The sequence below is a fragment of the Balaenoptera acutorostrata genome, chromosome 20 (genome assembly GCF_949987535.1).
Source record: "Balaenoptera acutorostrata chromosome 20, mBalAcu1.1, whole genome shotgun sequence".
In the NCBI taxonomy this organism is placed as follows: Eukaryota; Metazoa; Chordata; class Mammalia; order Artiodactyla; family Balaenopteridae; genus Balaenoptera; species Balaenoptera acutorostrata.
This window is the reverse complement of record NC_080083.1, coordinates 9169348-9180079: the sequence shown is the minus strand read 5'-3', so window position 1 is coordinate 9180079 and position 10732 is coordinate 9169348. Positions and strand designations below refer to the sequence as shown.

The 10732-nt window shown below is 55.9% G+C and overlaps 1 protein-coding gene and 1 pseudogene across 1 annotated transcript; both read right to left on the bottom strand.

The window, feature by feature from the left end:
• Positions 1-81: 81 nt before the first annotated feature.
• On the bottom strand, positions 82-5661 carry CHRNB1 (cholinergic receptor nicotinic beta 1 subunit). Its single transcript, XM_057536182.1, has 11 exons — positions 5524-5661; positions 5318-5375; positions 5082-5199; positions 4756-4883; positions 4422-4667; positions 3741-3938; positions 3187-3438; positions 2153-2376; positions 1478-1659; positions 964-1123; positions 82-659 (listed from the first exon to the last, which is right to left on the bottom strand). The coding sequence occupies exons 1-11, from the start codon at positions 5659-5661 to the stop codon at positions 519-521; spliced, it is 1845 nt and encodes a 614-aa protein (XP_057392165.1). The 3' UTR covers positions 82-518.
• A 1059-nt stretch (positions 5662-6720) lies between these two features.
• On the bottom strand, positions 6721-10578 carry LOC130705914 (uncharacterized protein SPEM3-like; annotated as a pseudogene).
• Positions 10579-10732: the final 154 nt, after the last annotated feature.

The window sequence follows — 10732 nt, the reverse complement described above, 5'->3', positions numbered from 1 at the left end:
CCTAATGATAATACATACTACAAAATACAATAAACTACAGAAAGGTAAAAACAAAGAAAAAACGACCACTAGTCCCCAACATGCAAATATAAGCGATATTAGTGTATTTCCTTACAGAAAAAAATTTCCCTATTCATTCAACCAGAGGTAGCGGCCATATAGGTTAGGATCTGTGCTAGGTGCTGGGGATATTACAGTGAACAGACATAGTTCCTGCCCTCAGAAGGCTTACAAGCTAGCGCTTGTTCTTTGTTCCATTCATTGCCAACCTAGGTGTGAATATCCAATGGAGCTTCTTCAAGAAGCCAAAGAGTAAATAAGCGGATAGTGCATTTCAGGTGGGCCCAAGGCCCCCATCTGCCCAGTCCCACTTGGGCTTCCTCCCTAGAAACGAAATGATGAGAGGATTGGACTCCTAGTGAAGGAGTTAAGATGCAGAAAGGGATAGGGCTTGAGAGTACTACCAAACTAACTCTCAATTCAACTGGCCGAGGACCTCGGTCTCGGCCCTCTCGTCCTCAAGGAAAGGGGTCGGGAGGGGGCAAGTGGTACGTGGCGTCCAGAAAGATGACGAGGGTCCCGACGCTCGTGAAGATGATGAAGGTCCACAGGAAGAGGCGGTCCACCACCATGGCCACAAACTGCCAGTCCTCCTTCAGCTGAGGGTAGGAAGAGGAAACTGTTCCTGAGCTCCAGACCCCCAGGGAAGGCGGCCCCAAGGCCCTGTGCCGCACCCAGGTCCTCCTACCACAGCTTTGAGACAAGGGCGGGCCCGCAGAATAGCAGAGAGCGAAACTGCGGGCGACGGATGTGAGTAAAGAACAAGTCGGAAACCAGGGGGCGGGACCAAGTGAGGCAAACTTCCAATCAGAAATAAAATCGAGTGCTGGGGGCGGAGCCTAAGGTTGCGGGTGGAGCCAAGGCCACCCAGGCCTTGCCTTGGCCCACCCTCTTCGGACTCACCGCGTCGTGGTCCTCCTGTTCCTGCAGCTGTTGAGCGATGTAGCTGATTGAGGAAACGACCTCCCGGGTCGTTTCCTCCCCTGTAGGAGGCAGCCCCACAGCCCGGTTTGGACCATCGATAAATCGCCGCAGCTCCGGGGCAGACAGTTCAGGCTGGAACCTGAAAGAGGCGAGTCTGTTTGGCCACGGCCGGGGCGCAAAGACGGCCTACGCGGGTGCTCTAGCCCCCGCCCCAACTCCCTCCTCCAAAGCCCGTCCAGGTTTCAAAACGTGAGAGAGCCCTTCAGGTTCCCTCTGACAGCGGCGCCCTCTCTAGCCTTCCGCAATTCCTCCTATTCCCGTACGCTTTAGTCCCCACCTCCCCGCAAAGTGGGCAACAGAAGGGATACTACAACTCCCATGATGCTCAACCACGACATCCTCCGGGAGCTTAGGACGCCTGCCTGCGCACAGTCTTCTGGGAACTGTAGTTCTCCCTCTCCCTTCTACTTGGGCGATGGGGAGTAGATACTACCTGTTGGGTTTGGGGAAGAGAAAATCATTTGGTGGCTTGCGGATGAAATATTCATCTGTTCCCCGACCCCAGCCACTTCCTGGAGAATCCCTGAGAGGCATAGGAGGTGGCTCCGGTATCTGGTCTCTCTCATTCTTGGGTCTCTTCAGACCCAGATACAGAGGGAGTTTGTGGATAAAGATCTGCAGAGTAGAAGAAGAGGCATGTTGGAGGGGGCTCTTATGCTTTCAGACCAGAAGGGAAGCCGCCAACCACCCCCACGGCACGTGCCCATTCTTGCGCATGCGTGCATGCATCCCACAGATGAAATGCAACTACACAGCCCAAGAGTTCTTAAGTGGGTTAGGGGGCATCCTGACTGGAAAGAAAAGTTCTGAGGGCTTCCACCCTGATAGTACCTAACCCTGAGCATGCTTCCTTGGGACCCACGATGGGCAGTATTGATGAAGAGAGTCTGGGATCTACGCAATGTTAATGATGGGAGGATAAAATTAATTGGGCAACGTTTCAACACCCAAAGACCTTGGCACTTTGACACTCTACCAGGAGTTGTAGTTCTCCCTCAGGTCTGTGAAAGGGAAGGTTGAAGTTGGTGGGAGGGAGGAGCGATACCGGGACAAAAAGCCAAATACTAGGATTGAGAGTTAACACAGGTTGGAGAGGAGATCTTCTTACCTGACGGACCCAAAGGGGCATTTGGTGGGTGTAGGGTGAGCGATGGTGCAGGTGGAGGACTACGACGCTAAGGATGACTGAGAAGGTGACGAGGACCATGGTAAACATGAGGTATTTGATAATGATGGGGACAGACAGGGAGGTCTCAGGCACTTTGTCTGCCAGCAGCAGCAGGAACACAGTAAGGGTCAGCAGGGCAAAGATCGAGAGCCCCATCTTCTCTCCTTGGGGGACAGAGGGGAAGGCGGAAGGATTAGGCTTTGCCAGAAAGCAATCTCCCTGGCATAATCAGTGACCGTGTTTCCAGCTGACTCAAGGACAGGCTTTTGGAAGGGCCAACTGCATGCAAATAACTCCTACATTTATACCTCCAACCTGGACTGATTCCCCTAAATTCCACACTTGTATCCACCTGCCTACTTAACCTCTCCATTTGGGTGTCCAATAGACATCTCGAACTTCACATGTCCAAAACTTAATTCCCTCACCACCGACTCCCCACATAGTCTTCCCCAGTTCATAAACGACAACTCGATCTTTCCTGTGGCTCAGGCCAAATCCCTTTGAGTCATTCTCAGCTCTCCTCTCTCTCATCCCATATCCAATCCATACCAAACCCTACTGGCTCTACCTTCAAAAGATATCCTGAAACTGATGACTTATCACATCTACCACTACCATCCTGGTACAAGCCACCATTACCTCAGATCTGAGTTATTATAAAGGCCTCCTCTTTGCTTCATCCTTTGCCCCCCTGCTGACTGTTCTCAACAGAGCAGCCAGATTGATCCCGTTAAAATGTAAATCAGATCATATCACTCCAGTGGCTTCCCATCGCCTTTAGCATAAGAGTCCTTACTGAAGTCTACAAGGCCTTCCCATTAGCTCTCTAACTACATCTCCTACTGTTTTCTCTCTTGCTTACTTCATTCAGTTACATTGGCTATTTCTTGGATATGCAAGGCACACGCCACCTCAGAGCCTTTGCATTCACTGTTAACTCCTCCTGGTAATTTCTTCCCCCAGATATCTACCAGGGTCACGTCCGCAGGAGATAGGGCGCCGCAACCCTAGTACTGGCCACCAGAGGGCGCAGCAGCGCCAGGGCCGCCGCGTGCGCTTGCAGCAGGGGAACGGCCAGCGCCAGCTCTTGGCGGGCGAAGCAGAGCTGCCATCCGGAGGCGCCCGGCCGCTCTGTGCCGCCGCCGCCGGGCACCAGGTACTCTGGTGCTGACTCTGAGGCCAGCGGACCGGTCCACTAGTGGCTACGAGCCTCCTGGGGCTAGCTGGCCACGGACACCACGGGGATCAAGTTGAAAAGCAGGAGGCGGCGCGGGGGCCCCGGCGTAGCCAGGAGGATGGTGGTGACCCCCGCGTAGCGAGCTGCGTGGACCAAGAGCGGGGCACCCGGGACAGGAAACAGGGACTCAACGACCGCAGCCAGTGAAACAAAGAACCAGGCAGCCACCTGGGCGGGGCACAATGTGGGCCACGCCCCCCGAGCCTCCAACGGCTGTGGCACTAACTGCTGGCTAACGGCCGCTGCTTTGGTGACGTCACCATTCGTTTTTTTCAGTGGTGAGAGTACCCAAGTCCTTTCTGAAGTACCCAGATTTCTGAGGGGGACACACATGGAATAAGTTCTGCTTTAACCTGCGGGCATCGTAGACCACCTGGCCGGAGGAGAGGCCTTGGCTGAAGGAAGACAAGGTAGAGGGAATAGAAGCTAGCATGGGGATAGGGGTGGTGGAAGGGACTGGAGTGGTCGTCAGGGCCATGACCAGCACTGGGACAAGGGTTGTGGCAGAGATCGGACAGGGGCTGGTGTAGGGGCTAGGGCAGAAGTTGGGGGAGAGACTGGGGCCAAAGTTGGGGGAGGGACCAGAGTGTTGGCATGGGTATAGGTCAGATGAGCATGGGTCAGGGTGCAGACAGAAGTGTGGCCCAGGGACTGGGCTGAGGCATTTGAGGGGGCCTGGGCTTGGGCCTGGGCTGGGGTATGGGCTGAGGTATGCTCAGGGCCATGACCAGCACTGGGACAAAGGTTGTGGCAGAGATCGGACAGGGGCTGGTGTAGGGGCTAGGGCAGAAGTTGGGGGAGAGACTGGGGCCAAAGTTGGGGGAGGGACCAGAGTGTTGGCATGGGTATAGGTCAGATGAGCATGGGTCAGGGTGCAGACAGAAGTGTGGCCCAGGGACTGGGCTGAGGCATTTGAGGGGGCCTGGGCTTGGGCCTGGGCTGGGGTATGGGCTGAGGTATGCTCAGGGCCATGGACCTGGGCAGGGCTGCGCTCAGGGGTGAGGGCTGGGGAGGGGGTCTGGGCCTGGGGGGTGGTGTGCTCAGGGGGGTGGAACGTGGAGCAAGTCTGGGCCTGAGGTGGGGCATGCTCAGAGGGGTGGGTAGAGGGGAAGGTCTGGGCCTTGGCAGGTGTGCGCCCAGTGGGGTCCACTGGGGAGAAGGCCTGGGCCTGGGCGGAAGTGTGCTCATGGGCGTGGCCTCGGGAGCAGCTCTCGGCTTGGGGGGGGGGTGTGCTCAGGGGGGTGGGCTGAGGAGAATATCTGGGCCTTGGGAGGAGCATGGGCAGGGGGCTGAACTGGGGGGCGGGTCTGGGCCCGGGCTGGGGCCTGGGCTGGGTCATAGTCTGGGGTCTTTGTCTTGCTCTCTTGGGGCAGGCGGAGTGGAAGCACGTCCACCTTGCTCATCCTGCGGAGCTTGGAAGATGTCTCTTGCCTGGAGTAAAAGGTGGCTCGGGACTTTAAGGCTGTGACCGGAGGGGCCTCGCCAGCTCCCACTCCCCCCTCCTTCCACAGTCCCCGTGGAGCCTCCATGGGAGCCCCAGCCCGTCCACACTGAGGCGGCATCCAGCAGCACCTAGAAGCCTTCTCATTTTTTGTGTCTAGTATCCACGAGTCAAGGTGGTTTGGGTGCCCAAGCAGGAAGCTTGGGCGATGGCGGAAGCGGGAAGAAACTCTTGAGCACAGGTTCTTGGGATCCACGGAGCAGCGCATGCACATGCGATGGCTGCCTACACAGCTGGCTTGCTTGTCTGCGGGGAAAGGTGAGATGGGACAGGGCCTGGGTTCCTGAGGGGCTGAGAATCGAGGCAGGGATAGAAGAAAGGGGACAGGCCCACATCCCCTGAGCCCAGGCTGGCGCCCACTCACCTTTGGGGAAAATATGACGGAAAAGTGTCCACAAGGAGCTCTTCAGATGCCTCCAGAGCTGAGGGAAGCAGGGGAGGGGGGAGGCCGGGAGCAGGGTGAGCCCTGAAATCCAACCCTTGTCCGGCCACACCCCAGCAGCCCTCCCACCTCAGCCCCTTCAAGACCCCAGGGCTCCCCTAACTCCGCTGCCCAGATCCTGCACTGACCAGAGTCACCACGTTGATCCCCACGTTGATCAAGATGAAGCTGCCCAGGAACAGAAGAATTGAGTCTCCTAGGTCCTGGCATTTCCTGGGGTTGGTGCCAGAGCACGGCTGGGCTCGGTAATGGGTTTGCTCAACCATGGCCGCGGGTCCCAGGGGTCTCTTTCCCAGGGGTCTGTCTCCACATTGAACTAAGCCTAAGTCCATGGGCAAGAAAACTAAGTGGAGACACCTCGAAAAAATTAGAGGCCTATAAAGGAGGGGACCGTCAGAATCCAAGGCTCAATTTGGGGAGCCTAAACCACAAGGTTTCCTAGTCACTGACCAAGAGAGGTCTTGTCCCTCAGTAACCAAGAGCCCCAAACACAGCCCAGAACGGGGGAGGCAAGTTTCCATACCTCTGGTCGTGACCCAAGAGACCAGATCAGGAAAACTGAAGCCTGGGCTTCTTCTCACAGTCTGGGGAAATCAGGCGTTGGGTGTCCATGCCTACATCTTACCTCCTCCCCAGAGGGTGGCTTCTGAGCCACCCTAAAAAGAACTAAGTTCTCTGGGCTCTGGGGGAGCTTTAAGATGCTGCGGGTGGGTGACAGGGAAAGGAAAATTGCTCTAAACTCTAAAGCACTGCTCTCCAATAGCATTTTCCATGATGATGGAAACGTTCTAAATCTGTGCCGTCCAATACAGTATCCGCTAGCTCCATGTGACTACTGAGCACTTAGAAGATCATGACACTGAGGAACAGATTTTTTTTTCTTTTTTGGCCAAGCCATGAAGCTTGCAGGGTCTGAGTTCCCCGACCAGGGATTGAACCCCGTCCACAGCAGTGAAAGCGCCAAGTCCCAACAACTGGACCACCAGGGAACAGAATTGGACGTCAGGGAAATTCTGTTTACTGAGGAAGAGAATTTTTAACTTTTTAACTTAATTTTTAACAGAATTACTTTTCCTTAATTTTAACTAATTTATATTCTAATAGGCATATTTGGCTAGTGGCTACTGTAATTGACAATGCAGCTCTAGGGCCTTGGGGATAGCGGATTTAGCTAGACAGCGATGGAGGGAAAGCAGGAATAGTTTAGCTCCTCATCAGGCCCTATGGGATGGGGCTGGGGTGGATGTCCTCAAACAACCAGAGAACACTTCTCTTGTCTCTTTATTCCTCATGCATATCTGTCCCCTCTTTCTCTAAGTTTCTCATCACACACTGATATCCCCACTCCTTGATGGTCTCCGGTGAGTTGTTGGATGTCTCTCAGTGAACGCGCCTGGGAGACAGAGCTTCGCACTTGTCCCTGCCCGCTCTGAACTGTCTCTGGCGGGCGTCCAAGACCCCATGCCCTAGCCGGGTGCCTGACCCAGGACGGTAGGGCTTCCAGCTGGTTTTGGGGGGCGTAGACATCTGGCGATAGTTCTGGCAGGCTGGAAGAACTGTATCCATGGGGTGGTACACCCAGTCTTGGCTGCCTGCTCGCCACGAGGATGATTGTAGCTCAATCAGTACAGGTACCTCTGAGAAGGTTTGCAGGTCATTGTAGGTCACTTGAGCCTTGGGAGAGCAGGAGTTCTGACTGGGTGGGACAGAAGTCCATGGTATGTGCTGCCCTGCATCCTCCTTTCGAAGAACTGCCTCAGATATAAATGAGTTTCAGGTCTGATGTGGGCCCAAAACTTGGACAGAGTCAGTTCCTAGAGGGTTCTTGTGGAGGCCAGGATTTGGGATAAGGCATGAGTTGTTATGGAGGCCTGATCTCTTGGATGAGCCAGAGTCTTGAGTAAGGGCTGGACCCTTATGGGGGCCAGGATCTCGATTAATTCCTGAGTACTTGTGGAGGTTAGGGTCGTGGGTATGTTCTGAGCGCCTGTAAATTCCAGCATCTTGGGTAAGGCCACATCTCCTTTTGACTTCAGTGGCTTGGGTAAGGCCTGGATTCTTATGAAGGACAGAATCTTGTGTAAGGCGTTGGCTCCTGCAGACTCCACAATCTTGGGTAAAACCTGGATTCTTGTAGTCTCCTGAGTCTCGGGTGAGGCTTGAGCCCTTATGGAGGCGAGGGGTTTGCACAAGGCCTGGGCTCTTATGGAGACCAGGTTCCTGGCAAAGGCCTGAGCTCTTGTTGACTCCAGAGTCTTGGGCAAGGTATGGACTCTTCTGTGGCCCAGAATCTTGGGTAAAGTCTGGACTCCTAGAGACTCCTGGATCTTGGGCACTACCTGTACTCTTGTAACATCCAGAATCTTGAGAAGGGTGTGGGCTATTATGGAGGTCAGTTCTTTGGGAGAGCTCTTGACTTTTATAGAGTACAGTCTCTTGGTTTCGTTCTAGATTCCTATAGACTCCAGAATCATGCATAAAGCCTGAGCTCCTCTGAATGTCAGAAGTTTGGAGAAATGGTGTGTTCTTGTGGAGACCAGAGGGTTGGGGGAGATACGGGCTTTTAAAAAAACGTCCATCTCGAGTAGAACCTAAGCTCTTCTGGGAGCCAGAACCTTGGGTAATGACTGGATTCTTCTGAAGGTCAGAGTCTTGGGAAAGGCTTGGATTCTTGCAGAGATAAGGGTCTTGGGTAAGGCCTGGAAGCTTGTGGAGGCCTGGATCTTGAGCAAGGCCTGGGTTCTTTGGGCGGCCTGGCTCTTGGGTAAGGCCTGGGTTCTTGTGGAGACCTGGGTCTCGGGTAAGGCCTGGGTTGTTGTGCCGGCCTGGATTTGGGGTAAGGCCTGGTTTCCAAAAGACTCTACAGTCTTTTGAAAGGCCTGGGGTCCTTTGGAGGACAGAGCCTTGGCTGAGGCCTAGACTCTCACGAAGTTCAGGGGGTTGGGGCTGGTTTGGGGTTTGGGAAGTAGTGGATAACTGGGGAGGGATGGGGCCCTGGGAAGAGAGGACAGACGGAGGAGACTTGGAGGTTGGGGGAAAGGTGGGGGGTTGTATTAAGGTGGAGGGCTTCTGGTGGTTGCTGTGTTGATGAAAGACAAAGGATCTGGGAGAAACAAGAGGCAGTGAAAGAGCGCATGGTGGAGTCATGGTGCATAGTGAGCTCTGGGCACTGGTTGGAGAATGGAAGCAAGGTTGAGAAGGTGCAGCATCCTTGGAGTACACCAGGAATTTGGGGTAGACTGGAGCCTGGGGGTCCGTGTTTCTCTTCTCAGAACTGCAAGGATGGAAGCTGCAGTAAGGGAAGGTCTTGGACTGCACAAATTTGTCTTTGGCATCATTTGAGATCTTCCATTCCATATTCCCCAACTCCAGGTAACCCAGTATGGATCCTGTGGAGGGCTTGGCACTGTCCCCACTACATTGCTTCAGTGTTTGCTCAGCTGTACCAGAGCTCACCAGACCATGCCCCTCTTGGGGCCTGCAGACGGTACCCAAGTCCTTTCTGGAGTACCCAGAGATCTGAGGCAGACACACATGGACCACGTTCTGCTTTACCCTGCGGAAATCGTAGACCACTTGGCCGGAGGAGAGGCCTTGGCTGAAGGCAGACAAGGTAGAGGGAATAGAAACTAGGATGGGGGTAGGGGTGGTGGAAGGGACCGGAGTGGTCGTCAGGGCCATGGCGAGCGCTGGGACAGAGGTTGTGGCAGAGATCGGGACAGGGGCTGGTGTAGGGGCTAGGGCAGGAGTAGTAGCAGGGGCAGAAGTTGGGGGAGAGACTGGGGCCGAAGTTGGGGGAGGGACCAGAGTGTTGGCATGGGTATAGGTCAGATGAGCATGGGTCAGGGTGCAGAGAGAAGTGTGGCCCAGGGACTGGGCTGAGGCATTTGAGGGGGCCTGGGCGTGGGCCTGGGCAGGGGTATGGGCTGAGGTATGCTCAGGGCCATGGAACTCGGCAGGGCTGCGCTCAGGGGTGAGGGCTGGGGAAGGGGTCTGAGCCTGGGGGGTGGTGTGCTCAGGGGGGTGGAACGTGGAGCAGGCCTGGGCCTGAGGTGGGGCGTGCTCAGCGGGGTGGGTTGAGGGGAAGGTCTGGGCCTTGGCAGGTGTGCGCCCAGTGGGGTCCACTGGGGAGAAGGCCTGGGCCTGGGCGGAAGTGTGCTCATGGGCGTGGCCTCGGGAGCAGGTCTCGGCCTGGGTGGTGGTGTGCTCAGGGGGGTGGGCTGAGGAGAAGGTCTGGGCCTTGGCAGGAGCATGCGCAGGGGGCTGAACTGGGGGGCGGGTCTGGGCCCGGGCTGGGGCCTGGGCTGGGTCATAGTCTGGGGTCTTCGTCTTGCTCTCTTGGGGCAGGCGGAGTGGAAGCACGTCCACCTTGCTCACCCTGCGGAGCTTGGAAGATGTCTCTTGCCTGGAGTAAAAGGTGGCTCGGGACTTTAAGGCTGTGACCGGAGGGGCCTCGCCAGCTCCCACTCCCCCCTCCTTCCACAGTCCCCGTGGAGCCTCCATGGGAGCCCCAGCCCGTCCACACTGAGGCGGCATCCAACAGCACCCAGAAGCCTTCTCATTTTTTGTGTCTGGTATCCACGAGTCAAGGTGGTTTGGGTGCCCGAGCAGGAAGCTTGGGCGATGGCGGAAGCGGGAAGAAACGCTTGAGCGCAGGTTCTTGGGATCCACGGAGCAGCACATGCACATGCGATGGCTGCCTACACAGCTGGCTTGCTTGTCTGCGGGGAAAGGCGAGATGGGACAGGGCCTGGGTTCCTGAGGGGCTGAGAATCGAGGCAGGGATAGAAGAAAGGGGACAGGCTCACATCGCCTGAGCACACGCTGGCGCCCACTCACCTTTGGGGAAAATATGACGGAAAAGTGTCCACAAGGAGCTCTTCAGATGCCTCCAGAGCTGAGGGAAGCAGGGGAGGGGGGAGGCCGGGAGCAGGGTGAGCCCTGAAATCCAACCCTTGTCCGGCCACACCCCAGCAGCCCTCCCACCTCAGCCCCTTGAAGACCCCAGGGCTCCCCTAACTCCGGTGCCCAGATCCTGCACTGACCAGAGTCACCACGTTGATCCCCACGTTGAGCAAGATGAAGCTGCCCAGGAACAGAAGAATTGAGTCTCCTAGGTCCTGGCATTTCCTGGGGTTGGTGCCAGAGCACGGCTGGGCTCGGTAATGGGTTTGCTCAACCATGGCCGCGGGTCCCAGGGGTCTCTTTCCCAGGGGTCTGTCTCCACAGTGAACTAGGCCTAAGTCCATGGGCAAGAAAATTAAGTGGAGACACCTCGAGAAAATTAGAGGCCTATGAAGGAGGGCACCGTCAGAATCCAAGGCTCAATTTGGGGAG

Coding starts and splice junctions, on each gene's coding strand:
- CHRNB1 (XM_057536182.1), bottom strand. CDS start 5,661: ATGGTTGAGCAAACCCATTACCGAGCCCAGCCGTGCTCTGGCACCAAC. Junction 3,439..3,740: donor GTACTTCAGAAAGGACTTGG/GTACTCTCACCA, acceptor GTCCGTGGCCAG/CTAGCCCCAGGAGGCTCGTA. Junction 660..963: donor AACAGGAGGACCACGACGCG/GTGAGTCCGAAG, acceptor TCCTACCCTCAG/CTGAAGGAGGACTGGCAGTT.